We start from the raw sequence: 24,284 nt of genomic DNA, 5'->3' as shown, positions 1-24,284 counted from the left end.
TGTGCAGTCCGCCATTTCTGTGTGCCATCTCTTGCACAGGACACCAGATTTCGGACCTACTGAATGAAATAATCCATTCGCATCAAAACACACACGGAGATCCAATTTCCAAGAAACGTGGTAATTTTCCAAGAATACGTGGTAATTTAATTTAATAACTATAGTGCCACTCCAGGCGCGACGTAATGTGGGCGTGCATTTGGACACAACGTCCGTTCACGTCAGCGCGACGTCTACTGGTGCGTTGTCGCAACGGTGCCTCCATTCGTGGAGAGCAGCAAACGGATGGCCTGCGACATCCAGACCTCAACGGCCCGGGCCCCGGGGTCCGCGTTCTTGAGCATGTCTGGGTTCACGTAGGACGCCCGGCCGGCCCTGGCGCGCATGGTGCGCGTGGCGGCCGTGGTGATCCTGACGGCCTCCAGGGTCTCGGCCAGGATGTGCGGCAGCGACTCCGACTTGTAGTTGTCCGTGTGGCGCCGTAGCACTGTCAGAGCCGCGTCCAGGGGGTCCAGCTGCCAAGAGTGCGACATGAGATGAGGGTTCCCTGTAAATCTTTGCGTGACTTTCTTTTAATTCGAATCACTTCTGCTTGTTCTCCTATGCAAAGATTGTTTAGGCTGTACAATGAAAAGGCAAGTCACTTTGACATTTTTAACAATTTGCATTTACTTAAGGTTGCTTTGGATCAAGTGTATTGGTCGCATTTTTCTGTCTTTATCCTTATTTATTTTTTCTCATTTCAGGCTACATATATAAATTGTTTGTGTTTGCTTTAATTTTTGTATGCTTCATCCTGTGCACCACCGCTTAAGGCCATTGGCTGTTGGTGGGAACTTAAACATAAAAATGATGATGATGATCATCATCATCATCATTGCATACACGTTTTACTTTGCGGACCGGTCCAGTCGCTGTCATTGGTTGCTGGCCTACGAAACCGCTTTCTATCATGAAAGTATAGGGAGGAGGAGGAAGAGGAGATCGTCTGTTGGAACGGAAGGCGACATTTTATTTCCAGATAGGCACAAGCCACGCACTTCCTGTAATGCACCCAGCGCCATCTCTAGTTTTCTTGGGACACTCCTACGATTCTTTTCAGCAAATGCTGAAACAGCTCCGATGTTCGGACTGAATATCTCCCAAGCAACCACGGACGTCCGTGGGACGTACGAAATACAGCCGAACATCCAAGACCCAGTTTGGGCGGCCGCTGCACGTCCGTCGTTTGATGTACACTTTCGGACATACAGTGGACATCCAGAAACGGATGTGCAAGTCCGAATGACATCCGCCAGTGGACGAGCCGGAATGAATGTACGGTGGTCGGCCGACGGACGTCCGGTGGTCGCTTGGGAGTTTTTTTTCCTACGGCGTGCCGACGCACTAGCACAAGCCATTCCATGTCTGTGGCCGTTTCCAGTGTTGCCAATTAAAGAAATTGACAGCTAAACTTTTCAGTGAATACCATCTATAGCTTTCGCAGTGCTTCCAGACGTGAATGAAAGAGTGAAAGCGTTTATTGGAGGTGTTACGGGGTCCCTTTAGGTGCACACTCGCAACACACTGCACATATGGTACCATGGTTCGGTCTCCGATGTGCGCCATGCTGTACTTGGCGGTGAGCTTGATGCCCAGCTCGAGAGCGGCCACCCAGGCATCGAAGCCGGTGAGGAGCTCGAAGGCCCGCGAGGCCCCCAGGAGCAGCAGGCTGTACAGCGCCCCCGAGCTGCCCCCCATGCTTCCGCTGACCACGTGCGACAGCTGCCGAAACACCAGGCCCGGGTGCTCCATCGACGGACGCGTGTGCAGGTACGACAGGATGCCTGCGCATGGACGTCTCTTTTACTCACTCCATCGGAAGCACAGGAATATCGAAGAGCATCTGGCCATGGAGCGGTCCGTCCCCGAGACCTGTTTCCGGTTGATTGACGCACCATCACAGTGAATTTAAAGGAGCACTGACACAAAAATTTTATGTTACACTTTTATTGCTTTTATCGATGCTTAATGGCCTGGCGAACCTGAAACAGCACTTCAAATACTTCAGCGCGCGATAGTTAATTACATTGAACGGCCTGAAAATCGTTTGTTTCAAATTCCCGCGCTTTCATCCCGAACGGCGCAAATGACAGACTCCCTGCCTGACCTCACCGCTTTGTGCGGACGTCACCGGCGCCCGCTAGAGAGGGTGTTGCGCCCGCTCGCCGCTCGTGGGGTCGCGCACATGAAGTGACGTTATGAGCTTTTGACGAGCGCTGCCGCGTCACTTCTTTTGGCTCTCCCTGGATGATGTCACGCTGATGTCCATTTGCTGAGTGCCGCTCCGCGCGATGCTCCGTCAGCGCGATAAATGAGATCCAATTAAACTATGTTCTTCGCGTCGCAGGCCGCTCATATTTCACCCAGGGTATTTAGTTGAGTGAAGGAAGCGAACTGTGCAATAATACTAACGCCAAAAATTGCTGTCAGTGCTCCTTTAAGATGCAAGTGCTGGATAATCCGAATCTTTTGTGTCCATTGTAGGTGTAGGCAAAAAGCTATGACCTTATGACCTTGTCTGCAACAAGGTCGAATGTACAGTAGAACCTCGATGATACGTTTAAAAAAAACTCGAGGGAGAATTGAACTATCCAGGAAAATGCACTATATTCGGTAAGAAACGTACCACGGTAAATTTTTAGTGTTCACAATTGAGAGTGTACTAGATCGTATGAACTGAGAACATATATCCCCCCCGTGAAAATGGAAAGAGCATTTCTAGCAAGAAATCACAATCTCCGGCTTCATTTGTAACTAGATTATTAGATTCTAGCTGGAATCGACAGTTTCTAACTAGAAAAATTCTTAATCTAGCTAGAGACGATTATTTCCAGCTAGCAGGTTTTTTTTCTTCTAGCTGGACTGACAAATACTGGCTGGAAGTGAATCTCAATCCAGCTAGAAATAAACTAGAAACCAAATTTCTAGCTAGAAATTCTGCTATTTCTTGCTAGAATATTCCTATAGCTACAGGAAATTTCTGGTGCAATAATCCAGCTAGAAAAAAAAACATATTTTATATCAACGGGGTTCTACTGTATACCACATATACTAGCACGAAAGGATCATTTGTCTCTCAGAGTAATAAAATGCACTAAAGTGCCTATCTGGGTGTGTTGATTGGACATGGATCAGGCGAAAGACAACGCAGCTGGCAAACATACAAAAAGAAGACTGCACACACTCAGTTTACGTGCTCTCCAGACTAAAAAAAATTCCCCGCATTTCCCCGAGGGGAAGAATGTGAAAGTGCGAATGCACGAGGTGAATTTGCGCGGTTCGGTAATGTTCGCGAAAGAGAGATCACACACACACACAACTACAAAGAAAGAAAGATGCATTTATTCACAGACACCTATTTGTGTTGTCGTTGTACTTGATTGCTAGAGCGGATCTCAGCTTTGAAATTTCGTGTCAGTACTCCTTTAAGCGGGTGCATTAGCCCTTCTCACGCCCGATTCCTGGCCAATCCCCCACGTGGGTATGTGCCATGTCAGCGGCCAGGCAGCGCGCGCCCATCTCCCCCCGTTGCCAAGGAAGACGAGGAGCGCGCGCACCCGCAGCTGTTGCTATGCGGACGGCGGCGGACGCTTCAGGCTCGCTTAAGAAGTGCATTCGCACTTAATACATTCCCCCATCCTATCCGGCTTCACCTTTTCGACCGACAGAACTCCCCGCTTTGGCGATTTTGCGGAGAACCCGGAACGCTACGTCATATGATCGGAGGATGTGACCAATCTCCACTGATTCCGCCCAACCTGCAACTTTCCACTGTCGAGCTTTGGGAGGGCGCCTTGGCGAGCACCAGCCTGGACGACCAGCTTCGGCTGGCTCAAAGGGCTGTCGATGCTGCCCGCGCTCAAGGCATCCTGGACTGAGGACGCCTCCTTCAAGCTTCAGCACAATCCCCCCTGTTGATTTAAATAAACGTTTATTCTCTCTCTCTCTTCTTCTTTCTGTCTGTGTGCCAGGGTGTTGTCTTTCCCCTGGCCTCTCGAATGTGTGACACCATTATTCTGCAAATTTCAAACACGCCCCGTCACTATTCCGAACTGAAGGTCTTTATTGCACTGAACAGTATTGTTACAGGGCGGCGGGACAGAGGACGTCAACCACGAGAGATGCACTCGGTGTGTTTACATTATTTACATGGCGGCCATCACAGAGCCCGTGCAGGCTACGCTCATCCACAGCTGCTTCTTTGTCGGAGGGCAGGTGCGTACCGCTACGCTGCACTTCCGTCTTCGTCATCGTCTTAACTGTGGCAATATCCTCTCAATTTTAAGCGCACCCTTTCACTACGAGTTAGAGTGCAACAATTACAACCATGCAGAAGAAGCACAACAGGACGTGCACTTGTCCTGCCACGCTTCTTGTACGTCTTCGTGTTAGTTACACTCTAATTTTTAGAACAAGTCCGCACCGACTTGTCCAACAAAGTGGTTTTCCCCCTTTTATTGTGCACTGGTAGGAAACAAAGTCATGAGTAAGGCACTTTGGTTTCGCAAATACAAAGTTAATCAATTTGAAATTCAATAATTTGAATTTATGAATAATTGATATAGATAATTTGAATTTATGGACCAAGACAATTTTTTTTTCAACTGCTCAGTGAAGAAGAAAAATTCATCTGGTCCCCGATCCTGGACAAGGACAAATTTTAATTAAACCATGAAGTTTGCAACCGTTCGGCTGCATTTCAGGTGGATGTCAAATTTTCTTTTACAGCCATGATTGGCCAGCATAAATGAAAGCACTTGAGGAGCCACCACGAGTGGTTTTACATTTGAAGGAGAGGTGGCACAACCGTAGGCAATACTCACTGCGAGCGCCCGCAGCCAGTGTGGTTCCGCAGTCTCCGTCGCCGCTCTCGCAGTCGAGCTTGTCCAATTCCTTCTCGTGCAACAGAATGGACTCACAGGCGACCGTGAGGCATGACCGGAACAGCTCCCGCTCCGCTGCCAAAGGAACGAGGGCTGGTTTAGTGGGACATCACTCGTGTACATAAACGCTGTGGTCTACCTACTTCCCTCTTCTTGTGTCTGTGTCAAATTTGCGCTACTTCAACGTGTTCAAGAACCACTACCAACTATCCCAGTTGTCGATTCTATATACTACACTGCACAGCCAGCACTACAAAGTGCTCTTCAGCAGAGCTCCAAAGGCCAACTGCGGCAAAGTCTTTTCACGTTTTATTATTTCCCCTATTACTTAAGACCATGTCCAAATGTGCAGCAGTGGTGTATGTTATCTAGCTTACAACTACAAGCCCTGTTTAAAGTTTAAATTTGGAACTGCTCATTGCCCAGTGCGTACCGTTAACAGCAATAAACATTTTTTAGAGAGCCCGCTGTGGATGTACGTCAGACAGATCAGACAGGCATCTGCACATGTGCTACAGTGTATGATGATGATGATGATCATCATCATCATCATCATCACACTGTAGCACATGTAAAGATGTCTGTCTGATGTGCAGGTGCCGTCAGAAGTAATTCGAGCAGGGGAGCTGTGGCTGAACTGCATAGGAGCGCCGTGTAGCTGCACCGGTGGTAAACGAAAGGAGTAGAACACACATGCACGCCTGCCGACGGTGATAGCCCATCAATACTTCTCAACCCACTTCTTTTAACGCGGCTTCGAGCAAATTATTCGCAGCATACTGGCCTCATGCAGCGATGGCGCTGATAGCATACCCACTTAAGAAAAGAAAAAATTATCACTTCAGATCCCGGCGATTGCGACGCCTCTCCAGCCGCTCGCGTGAGCTGAAAGTGTGTGAACGATGCTGCCAGATACCGCCTCTGCTATCAGCGCCATCACTGAGACCAGCATGCTGCGAATAATTCACTCGAAGCCGCGTTAAAAGAAATGGGCTGAGAAGTATAGATGGGCTATCGCCGTCGGCAGGCGCGCATGTGCGTTCTACTCCTTTGGTTTACCACCGGTGCAGCTACACAGCGCTCCTATGCGGTTTGTCCACAGCTCCCGGGCTCCAATTACTTCTGACGGCACCTGTACATCCACAGCGGGCTCTCTAAAAATATGTATCTCGCTTGTGGCCATGGCAGGACAAAGAATTCTCCTGTAGTCCCGAAAGCATCCCTGTGCTGTGCTGTGCTGCCCGAGTACGTTCTTTGCCTCCGAATTTATTCTTATCTCGTCCCTCCACAGAGTTATTAATAGTCTTGTAGTCCCATCCTTCAGTAGCACTCTGTTGCCCTTCTGGTGATCTGCTGGTTTTCAGTTCTTGACATCACATGCCTGACCCAACTCAATTTTCTTTCCCTAATTTGACTTATGAGATCTTTTCCGACCATGTTTGTTTCCTTACACAAGATGCCCGTTCCCTAAGCATTACTCCTATAATTCCTTTTTCCGTACATCACATGCCTGACCCAACTCCATTTTCTTTCCCTAATTTGACTTATGAGATCTTTTCCGATCATGTTTGTTACCTTACACAAGATGCCCGTTCCCTAAGCATTACTCCTATCATTCCTTTTTCCGTGGCTCATTGGGCTGAAGTTTTTCTTTCAATGTGTTTCCTAAGGTTCCAAGTTTGTTTTCTCGGTTGTTTGAAATCTGTGGCACGTGTCACTTATGAGGTTAATTATTCCAAACATCTTGTATACAACAGCTCGGGTGATATGTGAGTTATTCTCGAGCTCTGTGATATTCTTCTTGTGGGTCAGACGTTGGCATTTTTTCAGACTAAACATATGATTCAAGTCCTGCGGCATTCTGAGGGCACTTTTGTAACCTTTTACAGCACAACTTTGCCATACCTTAGGTGACACAATTATATCATTGTTTCCTGCAGTTTTGCATATCACCTTCAGTTGTTACTGTAACCTTGCAAATCCAGGTACTGTTTTCAGTACTCTCTCCTGGCCTAACATTGTTCACCTACAACTCAGCACGCAACCTTATGCTGAAGTGACAAGACTGGCACTGACTAACAAAGAAGTGACGCTGACAAAGTAGAAGTGACAAGGCTGGGCGCTGACAAACGAGGTTATTTCACCATCGCGAAATGAACTCGTTATCAGTCAGGGCCCACACTTGTTCCCCCTCCTGTTCCGTTCAAGTGCAGTTGTTCAATATCAGTATGTACCAACAAGCCCACACTGATACTCTTCTTCACTTTCATTATCTCATCTATGTTGTGCATATACTGTTACCTCTTTTTTTTATCAGAGTGCATACACTTTCCGTTGTGGATCAAATCCAACCCCACACTTCCTCTTTTCACGGCGTCCTGGATAGCACAGAATTTGACCGCTGTTCAACTTCTTGAAGCCCTCACCTGTTCTTCTACCCTTGCTTAATCCTATGATATCCTAGTTAATCGCTAGAAGCTAACCTACAGCTAAGCTGCCCTCGCTAGACAGAGTTCGAGTGTGGAACGCTGCCAGGTTGTGTGAACGCTGTCAGGTTCAAGTGCCAGAGGCAGCCTGTCCAGACACAAATTCTCAGTCCACCCTCTCCTGTATCGCTGACTCGACCGCCGAGTCAGCGACAGAAGTTCATTACAGGAGTTCATTACACAGGAGTTCATTACACGACACCGTCAGTAGGTGTGTGCTCAACTCACGATGAAGTTTTTGATGGAGGCAAAGAAACTGGACAGATCCCTCCCCGAGCACCCCACAAAAACTTCACCATTCCTTCCAAGAGAAAGTCTACAGAAGCGCGAAAGCTTTCTCAGATCAAAAGTGTGTCAAAAGTGCGTCAAAACCGTAATTGAAAGGGCGTCCAGTCGATCGCCAAACCTTCAAAGACACAAATTGCAAATGAAAAATGAAACTATGCGATGATTTTTCGCGCACTAAGTGAACGCATCTATGAGCGATTTAATGCATACCAGAACGTGGTGTATGAAATAAGGGTATACTATTGTACTCCTTCATGATTGATGCATGTCTTGTTTACAACCATTTCTTTTTTTGCAATTTTTAAGTAACCGTTTCGGCCCAATGGAAGCCTGGTTGCACGCACGCGCTGTGTGTCCAGATATCTTATCAGAGCTTTTCAGTAGATGAACTGGTCTATGCGGAGATGCATTAGTTTTTTTACAGGATGCCATTGGTCTTATTCAGAAAGCTTTCGCTTTAACAGCACTACCACGGCTATCATGTATGTGCAGGTCCCTCCTACACTCCTCGTCATACTCCACTGTACAGATAAAAGGATAGATAGGGCAGCTAGTTCTAGGGGTTAAGTAGGATAATTTGAAGGCAAGAGATCCTTTAACCTGGGGCACGATGGAAGCATTGGGAGCCATTGCTATGGCGGAGTGGATGCACACAGGTGATAACTTACCGGGGTTGAGCGCGCAGATCTGTCCGTCAGCCGAGAGTTGTTTGTCCTCTGTGTGGTGCTTGCAAGCCACCGGCTCAAGCTCGACCGGTGTCGTGCGTGGTGTGGACGGGCAGTACGGCTTCGTCCACGCTGGGGCATTGGTGGGCGCATCTGCAAGTGTCAACACCGCTGTGTTCAACTGGCCAAGAGCGGGATATCGATGCAACTGCCACAGAATAGGGAGGATTTTATTTCGGGATGTGCTCTTGAACATGTTGATGGTGAGTGCATTCACCCTTTCCAGATGGAAATGCAGACATGCATGAGCAGACTTGCGAGCCTTTTGGTTGAGTTTAATCCCCCTCCCTCAACTTACACCGCTGAGCATAGGTGTGCCCAAACAAAATTAAAATTAAACCACGCTTGGCCTAATGTAGTTCTGTTTTTTTCTAGAGTGGTAAGTGGAACCATGACCTGACCTCCCTTAATTGGCAATTTATTTCAGGCAATCCACAGGAAAGAATGAGGTGCAACGCAAACTCATTTAATGTGATCTTCTCTGATGTTGGCTAGTGAGATCTGCTATTGTGGAGGGCTATGGAATAATTTAGACCACCCAAGACTGTACAGCATCCACTAGAAGTAAACGTACATGTCTCTTGGCAAGTCTTGCACATGTCATATGACAAGCGTATGCTCTGAATGGCGTACTTCAGCAGCACTCAACAGTGAAATAAATCTGAAGGAGCCAGGTTGAGTTACATTAATTGGGTATAACTTAAAGGCACTTGAAAAGGCAGGTGAAATCAAAGCAGTTTTTTTTATCAGATCCACTAGTTTTTTTCATTTTGCTTTGAAGGGCTCTATATACCACACCTGTTCACTGCAATGACTGAGAAAAAACTGATTTCCTGCCGTAAAATGATCACAAAGCTGAGTTTTCTCGAAGCACCCTCACACAGCCGTCAATTGACCACCGTGCATTGCATGCTAGGGATGCCTTGCTAGGAAGGAGGCTTGGCACTTGGAGCAAGGACCTACCTAAATACGCGAGGACCTTGTCGTCCACCTTGAGCAAGCAGATGGAAACGCCAGCGCTTTCCAGCGATGTCATGTACATGCCTGTGTAGGCCCGAACCACACGGACTCCAAGGTCCTCTGCATATACGCGCACAGGATGATGGGAAGAAGTGGTTAAATAAAAACCCGGCCATTTGGGGTGCCAATGGGCATCGCGCTTACACTTGGTACCGCGGCCTGATCGTCGTTGGTGGTCTCCTTCGCCACGTTCACGCCCATTGCCACCGATTTCTTTCTTTAAGAGTTGGCTTCACAGTGTAACATACAATGGGGGGCCAGCTTGCAAAGACCAAGCTTACGCTGGCGTTCTTAAAGGGACACAGAAGTTATTAGTAAACATTGCGGGATTACTAGCGCAAATTGTAGTCTGGAGCCTCTAGGCCATGTTTCGAGCACCCTCGCTGCATTCACGCAACTTTATTCAGTAGAAAAATCAATTCGAAAATGCTGTCCTCCTCTCTGCATCCTCATTGCCGATTTCCTATGACATTTCGTATGACGTCAAAACGAGATGGCTTGGCCGGACTGCGCTACTGCATGGCTCGCGGACCCTCAGACAGAATCAATCGGCCCAGCGTTTAGTCGGCCTGCCATTAGCACAGACTGCTTTCGGGCACAGTCCCGAATCAGCCAACCGTTAGCCTGCTGCGAACATGCTTCTTACAATGCAGGCATGAGCCAGGCAAGCTCCAAAGATGGGGGAAAAGCGCATCGCATTTGAGCATCTCCGGTGATGCAGAGAGTGTTCATCCACTGTGTATGCCTCAACTAGTGGTTGTTACGATTCCAAGCCATGCTGAAAGGCTTATCTGACGCATTTTATAGCCGACAACGTGGCAGAAGCACGATATGCCGATTACTGAAATATCAAGAATGCCCAGCCAATAATAACGCCGGATGCCAAACATGTTGTTGCACAGAACCAAAGCCGAAACTGGTTTGAATGCTAATCTTAGACATCGTCCAATCACGTAGCACCTCGTATTGATGCCACTGCTTTAGTTGGTGTGGCCGCCACAGACCGCGTGTGGTAGTTTTTCTTCTTTCGGGCTTTATAAAATAAATGCCGCTTTATCAACCGGATAAACAATGAAAAGTGTGTTTATTTGAGCCAGTCAATTCAGTGTAAGCAAAAACATGAGCTTGAAAAATTAGCTTCAGTGTCCCATTAAAGTCGACTTCACTTCTAAACACAGATATATTGCTGGGAAGGCGTTTTTAATGAAGCACCGTAGGTGAACAGGTGGCCAAATGGAGAGGGTGTTCATGCAGCACGTGAAAAGAACAAGTGTGGTCAGGCATGGCACGTGCAGACAACACTGAGCCAGGGCTGAAAGAACGAGTGACTTTTAGTTTATAATAACCCCACTGTAAAAAGCAACTAAATTACCGAAATATTTCAAGTTTCGGCGAGTTTAAAAGCTGTTAATCTGAAAATAAGTGCGCATCCTTTAAAGCATTTATGCTCAGCTCCATATTGCTCTAGCTGGTTTTTACCCTTCCCCCAACCCCCCCATGAGTGGGTCAGAGGCAGATAGAAAGTGGTTACAGTTGAGATTAGTAAGCAATGTATTTTGTTGGTTAGAGCCATTGCTTTGATGTCATTGTGCCAAAATCATGAGACAGACAAGTCCAAATCACAAGATTTTTTTAAATTGTGAAAGATCAAATGTTTTGGTTTAACTTGAACACCGGCATGATTGAAGTATTTAATTGTCCACTGGGTTCATTGACTACATAATATGGACTGGCATCCACCCCCAGTTCAGAAGCTCTTGTTGGATAGCATTCACTCTTTAACTACTCCACATACTAGTGTTCATGTAGTCAATTATGCAGCTCGCAATAAATGCCGTGCGATCCATAGTGGACCCTTTTATCCAGTGTTGCTTACCGACGTATGCAATGATCTCCTTGGCGAGGATGTTCATTTCCAGTGTGGTGAGACCGCCAAGGTTGTTCAGCATCAGCGCAGTTTTGTCCCCTGTGACCACGTGCCAAAACCGTAAAATTTTGAAGAAAGAACAAAAAACAGTATGCCCAAATCACTAACTATACCCACAGTCACTAGCTAAAGCCCAATGTCGCATGATGTGTTGTGATATTCATCAGTATAACAGACTTGTTTGGAAAAACTTGTGTCCGTTCAATAAACCATATTGTTGGGCAGGGTAATACTACATCGTTTCTAAAAATCAGAGTGCAACGAACACAGTGACAGATTCGAGGACCCTCATTTTGACATACTTCCCCGCCTCGTACCATGAATGACTTTACAGTTTCCCCCCTCAATCAATATTTCCAGAACTTGTTGCTAAGCGAGTTGGTTCACACTTAAAGAAAACATGGTGCTAAACAGACGCGGATGAAGAAGACAGACTAAACAGACGTGGAGAAGAAAACAAGATATAACAGAAAGAGGCTTGGCGCCAGTGTCTGTTGTATCTTTTCTTCGTCCACGTCTGTTTAGAACCCCGTTTTCCTTTTTTATTTAAACATTTTCAGGCCTATGCTACTTGTACAGCGTTTCCAGTCTGGTATTCACATGGCAGTTTGCATACACCTTTGTAAATGAGCTTCGGTACAGTAAAGCCGCATTACAAGAGACATACAAGAGACACTTGGTTATACGAGACATTGAAATTAAAATGGTTTGGTTGGTTTTTCTATATTTGTTATGTTAGCAACTTTGCGTACAAGACCTTGGTTACAAGAGACATGTCTTCTGGATCCCACGAGGGTCTCTTGTAACGATCGAGTTTAACTGCATTGCCCTTCCAAGGAAGAAACAATATTAGCATTTCTGCCAATACCGGTGGAACTTGCTAGAAAACAGTGAACGGAGTCACAGTATAAACAGCGGTGATGATGATGATGATGAACAAGGAAGCAGCCACTTTCACATGAGCTTTGGGCGAGGAATACAAATGCGCTGGTTTAACTTCAAGGCCAACCCAGAAGGTTATCCACAGAGCGTATATGGTTACACTGCACATGTCTACGGCTGGATTAATTAACGATGAATTACCCACTTACCTTTTTTGAGGATAAGCGAGTTCTTGGACTGCTCGTTGCGCAAGTGGTTGATCATGACCTTGGCAGTTTCCGCTGCTGAGAGTACCTGTCATTGGTGTTAGAAGGGAAGCCACATTGGCAATAGAAAATACCTGATACAGAAATTTTAGGCTTCGAATCCACTATAAACAAGGTAACTCTTACCTTTCTCCGTGTTGAATTTCAACCTCAATGAACCAGAATATGACTACGTGAAACTACTGAAGAACAAAGTTCACTTCAGAAAACAGGCTTGCGTCCTCATTTATTTGATGAAGGATGTGATCTGCGTCCGGCGGCTATCTCACTGCACTGAGCAGGATGAAGTTTTCCCCAGTGTCCACGAACAAAAGGGCCTTTATACTTCTGTGGTTTCGGAAGACTGGATTTTTTTCCAAGTAGCTTCTCGGCCTCCTGGTAAAATATTTCGTCGTTATATCCAAGATAGCGCACGGCTCTCACGGTTTCAGTTTTGTTATAAAAGATTAAGTGTCATTGAAATAAAGCTTCATAATTTGCTAATTTGCTATATCAGTTTGTTATATAATTCGCTATATATTTGCTACATAATTTGCTATTCGCTATATAATTTGCTATGTGTAATTCGCTATATAATCTGCTATATAAGTGTTCGTTATATAACGAGGTTCAACTATATTTTGTCTTTCTGGTCATTTTAAAGGCAAGAATATTGTATGCGTGCATGTCCGTATAACACACCAGCAAGGTTTCACTGAACGGGACGCATTCCAGGTGCATTTATAAAAATACACACCTCATTGATTTTTATGGGACCCCTTCGCACTAATCCTCAGCAGTCACTTTGGCGACCTGCTCAAGTAATTTGAGCAGTTTATGTACAGTGAGGTATATATATATATATATATATATATATATATATATATATATATATATATATATATATATATATATATATATATATATAAGGCAGAAATAAGGCAGAACTGTGATGGCTGATGCTCATCACAGTTCTAATGGGCGCAACATGCTTACTACAATATATATATATATATATATATATATATATATATATATATACACATATACATGCACCATTGTGTTAGTAGGTACACATCTGTAGAGCTCACGTTCTGCATGCTCTTCACAATCATTTTACCACACTCTACTCGGAACACGAGCAGCCGAAAATGTAACAAGCATCTGTGAATTCAAGACAAACACGAACAGCCTCGAGGCTTGTCGTACGTACAGGAACTCGCAAGGCACCAGCTTCTCCGTGAACACCTGTAACGGAAAGGGCTTCTGTTAAGTGGCTGTACTAGCGCAATTCAGTTCAAGAAAACAGGTAGTTACCAGCATTACATTACAATGTATGGCAAATCGCAAGATGTCATTCGCAAGCACCCAATACTCCCCCTAGGCATGTAGCAAGTATATAGGGGTGGGGGGAAGGGGGAAAGGGGGAAAGGGGGAAAGGGGGAGGGGGCTTTATAGCTTTTCCACACAAACAATGGAAGTCACCTGTACAAAATTCCCTTTCTGTTAACTTTGACAAGCCTTTTATGGCGGCTATAGTGTTTATTTTTTCTTTTTTTTGTCTTCGTTTATCATGCCCCTGCTTGCTTGTAGAACATCCACCTCTGCTGTTCCATACTTCAATAAGACGTGTTGTTGGGCGAGTTGGTTCATATTAGGGGAACAAGATTTTAGCACATCAAAAGACAAGGATGACAAACGTCCTTGACGGCGAACGGACCGGATAGTACCGTCCTGTCGGTTCGTCGCGCCCTTGTCTTTCGCTGTGCTAAATTCTCATTCCCCTATTCCATGCTGTTGATAACAAAACTCGACGAAGATCCGTAACCCGTCCACCACTACACAACAAAGGCAGTGTGCCCTCTTATTCCGTGATCATCCTTGCTTGCTCTGTTTTCGTTAGCTGTCTATCACTAACTTACCATCTCCTTCAATATAACTATAAGATTTGGTGCATTCGCCAATTCAGTAAAAAATGAATCGCAGCAGATTAGATGCATCTTTTAAGCTCAGCAGCACACGTGTGAATCATATCTTGCACGCATTGCATGCACTGCCGCGTCTGGCCGGAGTTTCACCTACCCATGCCAAGCTCCATCTTGTCAGCCGGCAGGTTGAACAAGAGCTCATCCCTGCCAGGTAGGCTGCACGGTGTCAGCGCCACGGTAATGGTCCCTACAAAAAAGTGGCAAAAAACAAGAGAATTTGATGAAGGTGTGCAAATACAGTAAAGCCCGCTTATATCGAACACAAATATATCGAATTATTGCCTATATCGAACCCTTGTATAATTCTGGTAAAAATTACATGCATTTAAAACTTTTCATATAGAACGCGATTTTGCTCAAAATGGATATATCGAACTCTCCCGCGCGGGATTTTTCGCTCTCCTTAGGCATGCGGCAGGCTTTCCCGCAATACATCGGCGCAGAGCGTTGCGTCGCTTGCGACTCCCGCGCCAGCTCGGGCGCGTCCAAACCGGCCGTACCAGAGTGGACCAGCTCCACGCATGCATGCCGTTGAAGCCGAAAGCACCACATTAAGCGCTGTGGGCTGCGGTGTCCCCAAACTTCAAGTCCGCGCCACTCGCTGCCCGCACTTGCTCGGTTCGCTGGGTTCGCCGTTATTCGCTCGTATCCATGCTGAGGACTCCGTACCGCTTCCGAGCACGAGCGAAGCCGTCGCTGCCGTGGCCCTGCTACGGCGATACTGCTGTGCCATTGAGGGCAGCGGTCTTGTGCTTGTCGGCTGTTTAGATACCGTGGTGCAAGCAGTCACCAGCAACGCGTTGTGCGCCAAGAAGCAGGCTACACTCACGCAGTTCTTCCGCCCCAATAAATTAATGTTTTCTTTCCGAAAAAGTGTCGTATCAATAGTGAACTGCAGGGTGGTAAGAGCTCAGCGTTAGCTCGTTACTGCGTCGGATTTGATTGTATTGATTGTAGGGTTTAACGCGCCGACGCAACGCAGGCGATGAGGCGCGCCGTAGTGGAGGGCTCCGGATTAATTTTGACCACCTGGGGATCTTTAACGTGCGCCGAAATCTCGTACACACGGGCGTTTCTGCTTTTCGCCTCCATCAGAAAAGCGGCCGCCGCGGTCGGGACTCGAACCCGCAACCTCGTGCTCAGCAGCACAACGCCTTAGAGCCACCGCGGCGGGTGTGACTCCGTCGGCAAGATTGCTCTCATATATGTTTTTTTTGCTTGACTTTCTATATCGAATTTTTGCTATATCGAACTATTTTACAATCCTCGCGCTGTTCGATATAAGCGGGCTTTACTGTATTACAAACTTAATTCGAATACTTCCAGAATCGTGTTAGCTGTTTGATTTGATTCAAAGCTCTATTTTACAGTTTAAGGTGTTCGAAGTTCTCGAACATTTGAAATTTAAGGGTAATGCGCATTATCCTTAAATTTCCTTAAATTATCCTTACTGCTGCGCAGCAGTAAAGTTGGCTCTGCCACACGCCTTAAGAATTTTCAAGCTTCACCACACGACATGCACTCCTGGGTTGGCTTTTTTGCACGACGTCAAGGCTGTGCACAAAAGCCGAACACGTGAAAGTCTAATGAGAAGCAGGCGTATGCCAACTGTGGTGCATGTTAGCTGAAGTGGAACACTGTACTTGTGTAAAATTTACAAGCCGAAAATAAGTTTCCTTTTTTTGTCAACATCATGTCATGAGTAAGGAATCAAGAGTTACTACTTGGTGGCTTGCTGTAACGTCATAGCAGGAACTAGCATGTCCTGACCCTTTTCAATTACAGGAGGAACCAGACAAAAATACACTTCCCATATTCAAGACATGTTTCGGTGCCTGCATTTCTCCATAGCAATATATGCCAAATCTCGTCCCACTGCTTCGCCATCTTGTCGTAATCTTTTGTATATTATTTGTGTACCCTTTTCCTGTTAAGCACCAGTGTTAACCCTCTGAAATGTTCAGCCTGACTGTCTATATATATATATATATATATATATATATATATATATATATATATATATATATATATAGTGCCCTCTCCTGTGGTTTCGTGTTGCCATCGTCGGCCTTGTTGCAACCAAGTAAATCGAAGAGGTCACCGAAGACAGATGAGCTAGAGTGAGCCGGAATGCAGAGAGGAATGCGAAAGTGTGAGGGGGAGGGCGGTATGCCGAAGCCACGAGAGACATGCTCGGCGGCGGCGACGTGGTGCGAGATAACAACAGAGTAGCGTGTGCCGTCGTGCGTTCGCTGATCACTTCCCGAGACGCACCAGCTATGCACCGTCACCAAGAAGACTGCAGTTCGCACTGCGCTCAAATTTCAAATTAGGCAGTATCGCAATCGTCAGCCATTTTTTATAGCTATGTTTTAGAGCCTCAGTGCACACTAAATCAAAAATATTATCAAAGAATATTTCGATTCAATTTATTCGTATTCTGAAATATTCAATTCGTAGCCAGTTTTTACTATTCGTATTTAATTTGCAGTTGCAATTTTGATATTACCACACGCTTTTGATATTACCACACCTTTTGATATTACCACACCTCACGACATTCAGACCTTGCGTTTCATGATAAGATATAGCTCTATACATAAGGCACGGAAGGAAAAAAAAGAGAGAAAAATAAAAACGAAGAGTGTTGGCAAAGTATGGACCACTCACCCATGTTGTGTTTCTTCTCCTCGATGAATGCCTTGATCTCACCGAGACATTTCTGCTCCTCTGCCATTGCGCCGGCAATCTGTGATGTGGAAGACCGCCCGTGGCGGGACTGTTCTTTGTTTATTTCCATACCCTTCCCCAACCCTTTGGCAGAACCCTTGAGGATCCCTGAATAACAGGCTTGAAAGTTGAGATTGTATATTGCACAACACACAATTTCTTCCCACTCAGAGTTGTGATCTGAACTTTGATTCCCCTTTCATGCCAAGCTTATAAACTACCAAAGCGGAAGGGGTAGAGACACACGCTGAAGTAGCAGGCACATGCAACCAATTTCCCTTACAAGTGGCCTAGAAATGCTTCCAAAAGTAAACAAAAATTCCTCGGGGTAATGTGCTATGAAGGCAAAAACAATGTGACTTTTCCGTGGAAATACTTATCAAAGACTTCTTTACTGCTACAAGATGTTTGCGTCCCTTTCTTCATTTTCGCATTTTTGTCATTTGGAGCGAATTACTCCAACGGGCAGGCTAGCGACACTTCACTCTCAAACTTACCCAGAATCAAAGTTCTCTGAGGCTGGGGTGCACCTGTTCTGCTCACGGGATGACACGTTCACCTGTCACGCAATATAACCTCAACGCTGCACTATACCCAGGGGTACCCCTCAAGGATCTGCAATATCGCCACTTCTCTTCAACATAGCGATGAAGGACCTTCCCCCTTTTCTGGAAGACAACCCGCATCTTCGGCACGCACTATACGCAGATGACCTCACCCTCCGGACCTCCACAGGATCCATAGATGAGCAGCAAGATGCGATTCAAATAGCCATAGAAGAGGCGCGGAACATCCGGAACAATGTTCCGCCATTGACAACATGCTGGAGTAGTGCAGTGGCAATTGCACTCTGATCCTACTCTGGAGACCCGGGTACTACTTCCATACGAACTCAAACGCGTCTTCTATCGCTTTACAGTGGCAACTGGCCACCATCATCTGTACCGGACGACAACACTAATTTTTCGCAGAACGGGCCACTTAATTAAAGCCTTTGCCTTGAGAAAGAAAAGCTACAGTTTGTGCCAGAAATTAAAGAATGAATGATCCCTCTTGCCTTCATCATAAAGACAGCACCACAGAGACCCCTCCGTCCGGTGGCCGGGAGTGTGTGCGCAAGCGCTGTGTCATCCGCAATGAGCACCATGTCGGCACAGATTCCCTCTGAGGCGGCCTTCTCCATGGCGATGCCAAATGTCAGCCGGTCACCCGTGTAGTTACACACAAACACCAGCACGCCCGCTGCATCGCAAAAGTGGGCGCAGATTAAGGTCATCATCGTGAACATCCCCTGCTTTCGTCGTGCCGTCAAAAGTTTCCCTTTCTTCCAGTGTTGAAGGCGCCCAGTCAAAAAAATAAAACAGAAAATGCGACAGGATTGTACTATAAGGGAATGGGACATTGTCGTTTCTACAACAAAAATGTCTGCCGTGAGACAGACATTTTGTAGTTCTACAACATATATTCCTGCCGCACAACAGACCATTCCTGTACTTGCAACAGAGATCACTTTTCTACGACAGATATTCCTGTTGTACAACAGAAATTTCTATTGTGCGACAGAAATTTCTGTTGTGTTTGCCGACTGGGCGGGCGCATGCACTGTTGAAGGCGTCCACACTGGCCTGAGAAGAGTCAGGTAGTGCATTAAAGGTCCACTAATGTGCTTGCGTCTTGACAACTGCTATAGTTACAGAAGATCGAGAACCTGGTCATAGTTTGGTATTTGGCGCACATTTGGCGCCCTTTCGTATTCACACAACCGTTTCCTTTTTTTTTTTTGCTTTGTCTGCTTGACTGCTACAATAAACGTTTGTTCCTCCTCCTCCTATGAGCAAATATGGTATAAGTTACCGTAAAGCATGCCAGAATAAGTTTTCCAGTCTGTTACAACTCTGCATGAAGGCAGGCTCAAAGTAGAGTCTCGCCTGTTTTCGCAACAGTATACCGGTTGTGCCAGATGTCATTTCCACGCAGTCATTGTGATACAGACCATCCGCAATGCACATGCGACATACGTTGGTCTCATGTGGCGCACGTCTCCACCCTAGTTGACAAGGCCAGGTTCGGTTGAAACTTGCCTTTGTTTTTGGAGCCTATCGTCCTGAGGGTGGAGAGGATGTGCTCCGAGAATGGAGACGTATAAATTGGGCCCGCCACGACGGCTGTGAGCATGCCATTCCCTATGAATCCTGCGGCAATGTGTAGGCAAAACAAAAATATATTAGGCGGGGTAAGCGAAGCCGTCAGACAACAAAGGAGTGAAACAAGATCAACAGTGAAAAATCTAACAGTTATATGTGCCATATTGCTCATCTAATAGATCCATGTAGCTTGGTTCGTGTGGCCTAAATTTGATGTATACGAGAATGACTGAAGTAAAAGGATATTCAACGGATTGAGTGCATCAAAATCGAGTATTCTGTCAGGTTGGCAGGCAGTCGCGAAATAAACATGCATTCAAGCTTGTGCTAGCACGCAGGTGAGTTTGGAAGATTCCTTTCTAACGAAGCTACAAGCGTTCCACGGAAGAGCGGTCGTTACTTTCCGGCAATACAAATGCAAGAAACCAAACATCCCAGCGCTACTGTGTGACAAGCCCTAAGTTTAAAACAAGCACGTACAGCAGCGCGCGCGCTAGGCGCGCTGCAGTCGCGGATACCACCCGCACGGTGCGCGGCGCGGCAGGCGGCGACAACATGGCGTCGGCGCCGGAGGCCGTGAAGTGGCGCAGGTTACCGCTCCCCAAAATGCAACCCTAGGGCGCAAACAAAGTTACACATGCGGGAAAGGGGTTGATAATGTTGCCAAAAAAAGGCACTACAAATAGTCATGCCGCGCCGTTTATATGTAAGCAGCCATCAAATATAAGCCGCGGTGGTAAGCTTAGGCGGCTACAGGCGTCTAGGCGACCTGTAGCCGCTTGCTCTAAACGCTTCGAAAACCCATTCGAAAGTTTATTCGCCCTTATCGAGTATCCAGCCCACCCACCCACGCACTGCCAATAAGTAACCGCCGTCGCGGGTGTCAGAAAAACGCGCGCGCGCGTCGTTGACGCGCGCCACGGTTTTATGAGTTTTTCCATCTCCTCATTCCGAGATCTCCTCATTCATCTTTCCATCTCCTCATTCAAGTGAATTCTGAGTTGATGTTACCCCATTGTTTTTATTGCATTGTATTGCATTGTATGTGCGTGTACATTCTTTTTGTTCTGCCCGTCCTGCTTGGACCATTTACTTGGTCTGCAGTATTGTGTAAATAAATAAATAAAATTCCGTGATAACATCTTCTGGGCTTTAAGTAGGTCATGCGAAGTTAAATAATCCTGTTGACTGCGCCAATTACAGCACTGCTAGCACATCCCACTGAAAAATGGATGATTTGAGGACAAATTCGTTAAAACGGCCGGTGTATAGGACGCTGTAAAGCCCTCTTCTATCCCACGGTATGATATCTTTCCAATTCGCGGAGCCCCGAAAATTAAGGTTCTCTAATATGTGCACCCACCGGCAAAGCCCGGCTCGTGTCCAGAGCCCCCACCCGACAGCAGCGCCACCGTCCTGTTCTCGGCCACCTGCTCGTAGTCGTGGCGGACCAGGGCCCCGCAGCCGCGGAGCACGCGCACGCCCGTGTTGACGGCCGCGAAGCCCGCCAGGCTGTCGGCCACGCACGTCTCGGCCGTGTTGATGAACTTGGGCCGCGCCTGAGCCCGGCTGCCGGCTTCCTTCGACATGACGCCGCTGGACGTTTCACCTGCGCGAATCGAATGGAGCGGTGAACAGTCTCGCAAGGTCACGCGGCGGCGGCTGTAGTATAGTGACCGTCACGACGATGGTTCACACGAAACGACGCATACCCATACAGGGGAATTGGTCAAAATGAATTTGGTTCGGTCTACCTGATGCCCATGGTTCCTCGTTAATTGTTCATTTAGGAAGCTTCTAAAATTTCCCCGCTCTCTCCGGCCAGGCTACATCATGATTAAAGTCCCGTCGCCCCTTCTGCTGCAGCAGAAGGGACGCGACTTTCATTATGAGGGCCTTTCATCAATTGAGGGCCGCACAGTCACTGAAGTGGGGACAATGCGTCTTTTAGACCTTTAGACTAATGTCTAGAGGTTATTGGTAAGGAGCACAGGCGCAGAGAGAGAGAGAGAGAGAGAGAGAGAGAGAGAGAGAGAGAGAGAGAGAGAGAGAGAGAGAGAGAGAGAGAGAGAGAGAGAGAGTATTCTGTTTGGCAAGAAAAGGGGAAAGTCGACGCAGAGGAGGCTATGAGCCACCTCATTCCAAGAAGCTCTTGTTGGCCTTCAGGGTGAAGCCTGCCAGGCTCCTCTGCTCCTCGCCAACTTGCTTGCGATAGTCAGCCACTCTCCAGTGTGGTGTACTCTAACTGGTTTGGTGCTTGGACAGTTCCACAGGATGTGGAGTTCATCCTGCGGTAGTTTACAGCGTGCACAGTTTGGACCGGTACGTGTCTTTATGGTTTCAGTAGAGGTGGAGTAGAGTTGGTGTGTTCGCCTGCAGTGCTTGTCGAAGGGTTACCTGTCCCTGCCGGGTCGGTCTGGAGTGAGATTTCATTTCATTTATTTAAACAAACCATGTCTCGGGAGAAGAGGCAAAAGGCAGATTAACTCTGCCTGACGGCGGCCCGCTTATCTGATAAATCTGGAGGAGACGCAGTGGACTGACAGTGTGCTGCCTGTCAACGGCCTGACAACCACGCGGGCTCCCTAAGGAGATCATTCACGCAGCTACCCGTCTGTCCCATGTAAACGGGAAAGCCAGGAGAATAATTCTTGCTGGCGGGGTAAGCGTCTGCGTCAACCGGATTACCACAAACGGTGAAAACACAGGCCGTTGCAATTGGTGTCGACCGTTGCAGGGTCGACACCAATTGGTTTTTAGACAGCTTTGGAGGCTTGTCTGGTGTGCCTCGAAGGCAAACCTGTTTCAGCTTCTCTAGTGTGACATAAAAAGAAAATTCAGCGGGGCGCCCCAGTTCGCTTATGTGTTTTAAAGGCGGAAGGGCTTCCCCTGCAGACGTCATTAGGACTTCCTTACTGCTAAATCACGTGGCCCCATGGAGCTATAGTAGTACAGATTCCTATAGCTTTTCAAAGCAAAGTTCCGAAGGTCTGCGGTGCGGTAAGCAAATTATAGCAGTGAAGACGAAAGGAAAGCGAAGAAACGCTAACGCGGTGTAGCAGCTTTCTCAATCACGACGGTTTGCGAATGCAGTGCAATGCCAAATTTAATTATTAAATTTGGCATTGCGCTGCATTGCGCGGTGTTCGAACTGGGGTCTACAGCCAGTGCGGTATATCTCCAATTGGACCATTCATATTCCTCAATTAGAAGCTGCCATCATGACTCCTTGCAAGATGCAAGACGTCCTTGTTTTCTCTCCCGGGCAACTATTCTCCCATTTCCTTCTTTGGACTTCCATTTCACAATGAAAGAATTTAGTACTATTGGATCCGGCCACGAGGGTGGGACCTTGGTTTGCGTTCTTGCGGCGGTTTCACGGTGAAAGCTTCAGCAGAACAGAACTGAAGTACTAGTCTTGGCTTTCCGGCGTTTTCCACATTGGATATGGCTGGGAAAATTAGCACCGCGCGACGCCGTTAAACTAAAAAAATAGCAAAAAAAATCGTTGAACAAAATCTTCAAGGTCTATTTAATCGAACGCCCCGACGCGGTCAACTAAAACAAGGACAATGCAAGACAATTCAACCATCAATGCCGCCATGGCCTCCTGTATATGCAAGAAGGTATCGACGCCTCGCGCTATATGGCAATTCGTCGATAGAAAGTTTCTGCCAAATTTTTAACAGAGGAGCTGCTGCAGATGGCCGTAATGTGCGGCGCGCAACGCGTGAAAAATACAAAGAAAATGCCGAGCACTCGTGAGCGCGTGCCTCGCGGCGGCCGCCGAGAGTACTCGGCTCGCGCAGTGGCTTTAGCAAAAAAAAAAAAAAAACACTGGCGAAAGCCCCGAGGAGCACCTCGCGTTGCCTAGCAACCAATAACGCCACAGCTGGCGCAACATCTGCTACACGGAACCTCGACGCAAGTCCAGGAGCGCCGCGCATGCGTCGTGCACGTACGCGTCGACGCTTCGTCCCCGTCAAGCGCTATCGCGCATGTAATGCTTGACATGAGGAACACGACGGTGTCGATATGACGATGACTACTTTTAGCACAGTGCCAAGCGACGACGGAGCATGCAAATAAACAATTTCAAACTTGTAAAAATACAGGGTGATACGCGCCCTTCAGTGCTCACGTAGAAAGACATCCTGCAGACTTAGTACAAGCTTCGCCAATTTTTTCGCCAATTATCTCAAACACAAACGCAACGGAAGGTTCAATGTGCGATAGTATACCTGCGCGTGGAAGTGCGTTATCAATAGGCTACCGAAACCCTCAAGGAAAACCATTCTAAAGAACAGCTGTCAGATTTGGGTTTGTATTTTTTCTCAGCGTACGTAAAACACACGAAGCTGTGCTGGCTTACCTCTTCACAAAAGTTGTAATGAGCGCGGAAGCTGTCGGATCTCAGGGCGGTGAGCGACGTGCCTGCTCCAAACGTACTTAAAAACTCCCGCCCTCGTCGTCCCGGAAGTTCAGAACGTGTCTATCGCTTCCCGCACCACAAAAAGATCGCGTGGGCGCACTGGGTCACTGGGTGGGGCCGGGTGCACTCAGACGTGTTCACGGCTCATGATGTCACCCCGGCGATTACGTCCACTTGAAGTGTGCCGCTGCTGCCGTGCGAAATGAGGGCGTTGAGTTTTGTTGCCGGCTGCCGCTGCAGGCAGTTATCTGCCCGTTTCAGCGCGCAAGGTCGCGCCCATGGAGGAAGGTCGCGCCCGCTAGCCTAGCGCCAACGAGGCAGCGACGCTTGCGATGTATATACACAGATGGCGTTATGTATCCGCTCGTCGAACACGCCGACCACGCTACATAACGCTACGCCGCAGAGACAACGACACAAGTTACACAACATCCTGGCATGCGAACTATAGTTGTTCTCGAAAGTAAGTGGGCGTGCGTAGGTGCACGTACA

General features: G+C 47.1%; 1 protein-coding gene across 1 annotated transcript; it reads right to left on the bottom strand.

Annotated features, from left to right (window-relative positions):
• On the bottom strand, window positions 1-24,105 carry LOC144143542 (triokinase/FMN cyclase-like). Its single transcript, XM_077675322.1, has 14 exons — window positions 23,733-24,105; window positions 20,724-20,969; window positions 19,298-19,408; window positions 18,274-18,458; window positions 17,157-17,235; window positions 14,581-14,673; window positions 13,712-13,746; window positions 12,463-12,547; window positions 11,321-11,410; window positions 9,388-9,504; window positions 8,368-8,517; window positions 4,866-5,000; window positions 1,582-1,826; window positions 1-515 (listed from the first exon to the last, which is right to left on the bottom strand). The coding sequence occupies exons 2-14, from the start codon at window positions 20,947-20,949 to the stop codon at window positions 234-236; spliced, it is 1,833 nt and encodes a 610-aa protein (XP_077531448.1). The 5' UTR covers window positions 20,950-20,969; window positions 23,733-24,105; the 3' UTR covers window positions 1-233.
• Window positions 24,106-24,284: the final 179 nt, after the last annotated feature.

Source organism: Haemaphysalis longicornis, unplaced genomic scaffold (assembly GCF_048455015.1).
Source record: "Haemaphysalis longicornis isolate Haplotype H1 unplaced genomic scaffold, Haemaphysalis longicornis Haplotype H1 scaffold_6, whole genome shotgun sequence".
NCBI lineage: Eukaryota > Metazoa > Arthropoda > Arachnida > Ixodida > Ixodidae > Haemaphysalis > Haemaphysalis longicornis.
This window is presented reverse-complemented; position numbering and strand designations above follow the sequence as displayed.

Bases quoted from the DNA above. Each gene is read 5' to 3' on its own strand.
- LOC144143542 (XM_077675322.1), bottom strand. From the start codon at position 20,949: ATGTCGAAGGAAGCCGGCAGCCGGGCTCAGGCGCGGCCCAAGTTCATC. The intron at 18,459-19,297 runs GCAAGTTTCAAC...TTTGCGATGCAG, and splicing joins GATAGGCTCCAAAAACAAAG to CGGGCGTGCTGGTGTTTGTG. The intron at 9,505-11,320 runs GTAAGCAACACT...GCGTATATGCAG, and splicing joins GGAGATCATTGCATACGTCG to AGGACCTTGGAGTCCGTGTG.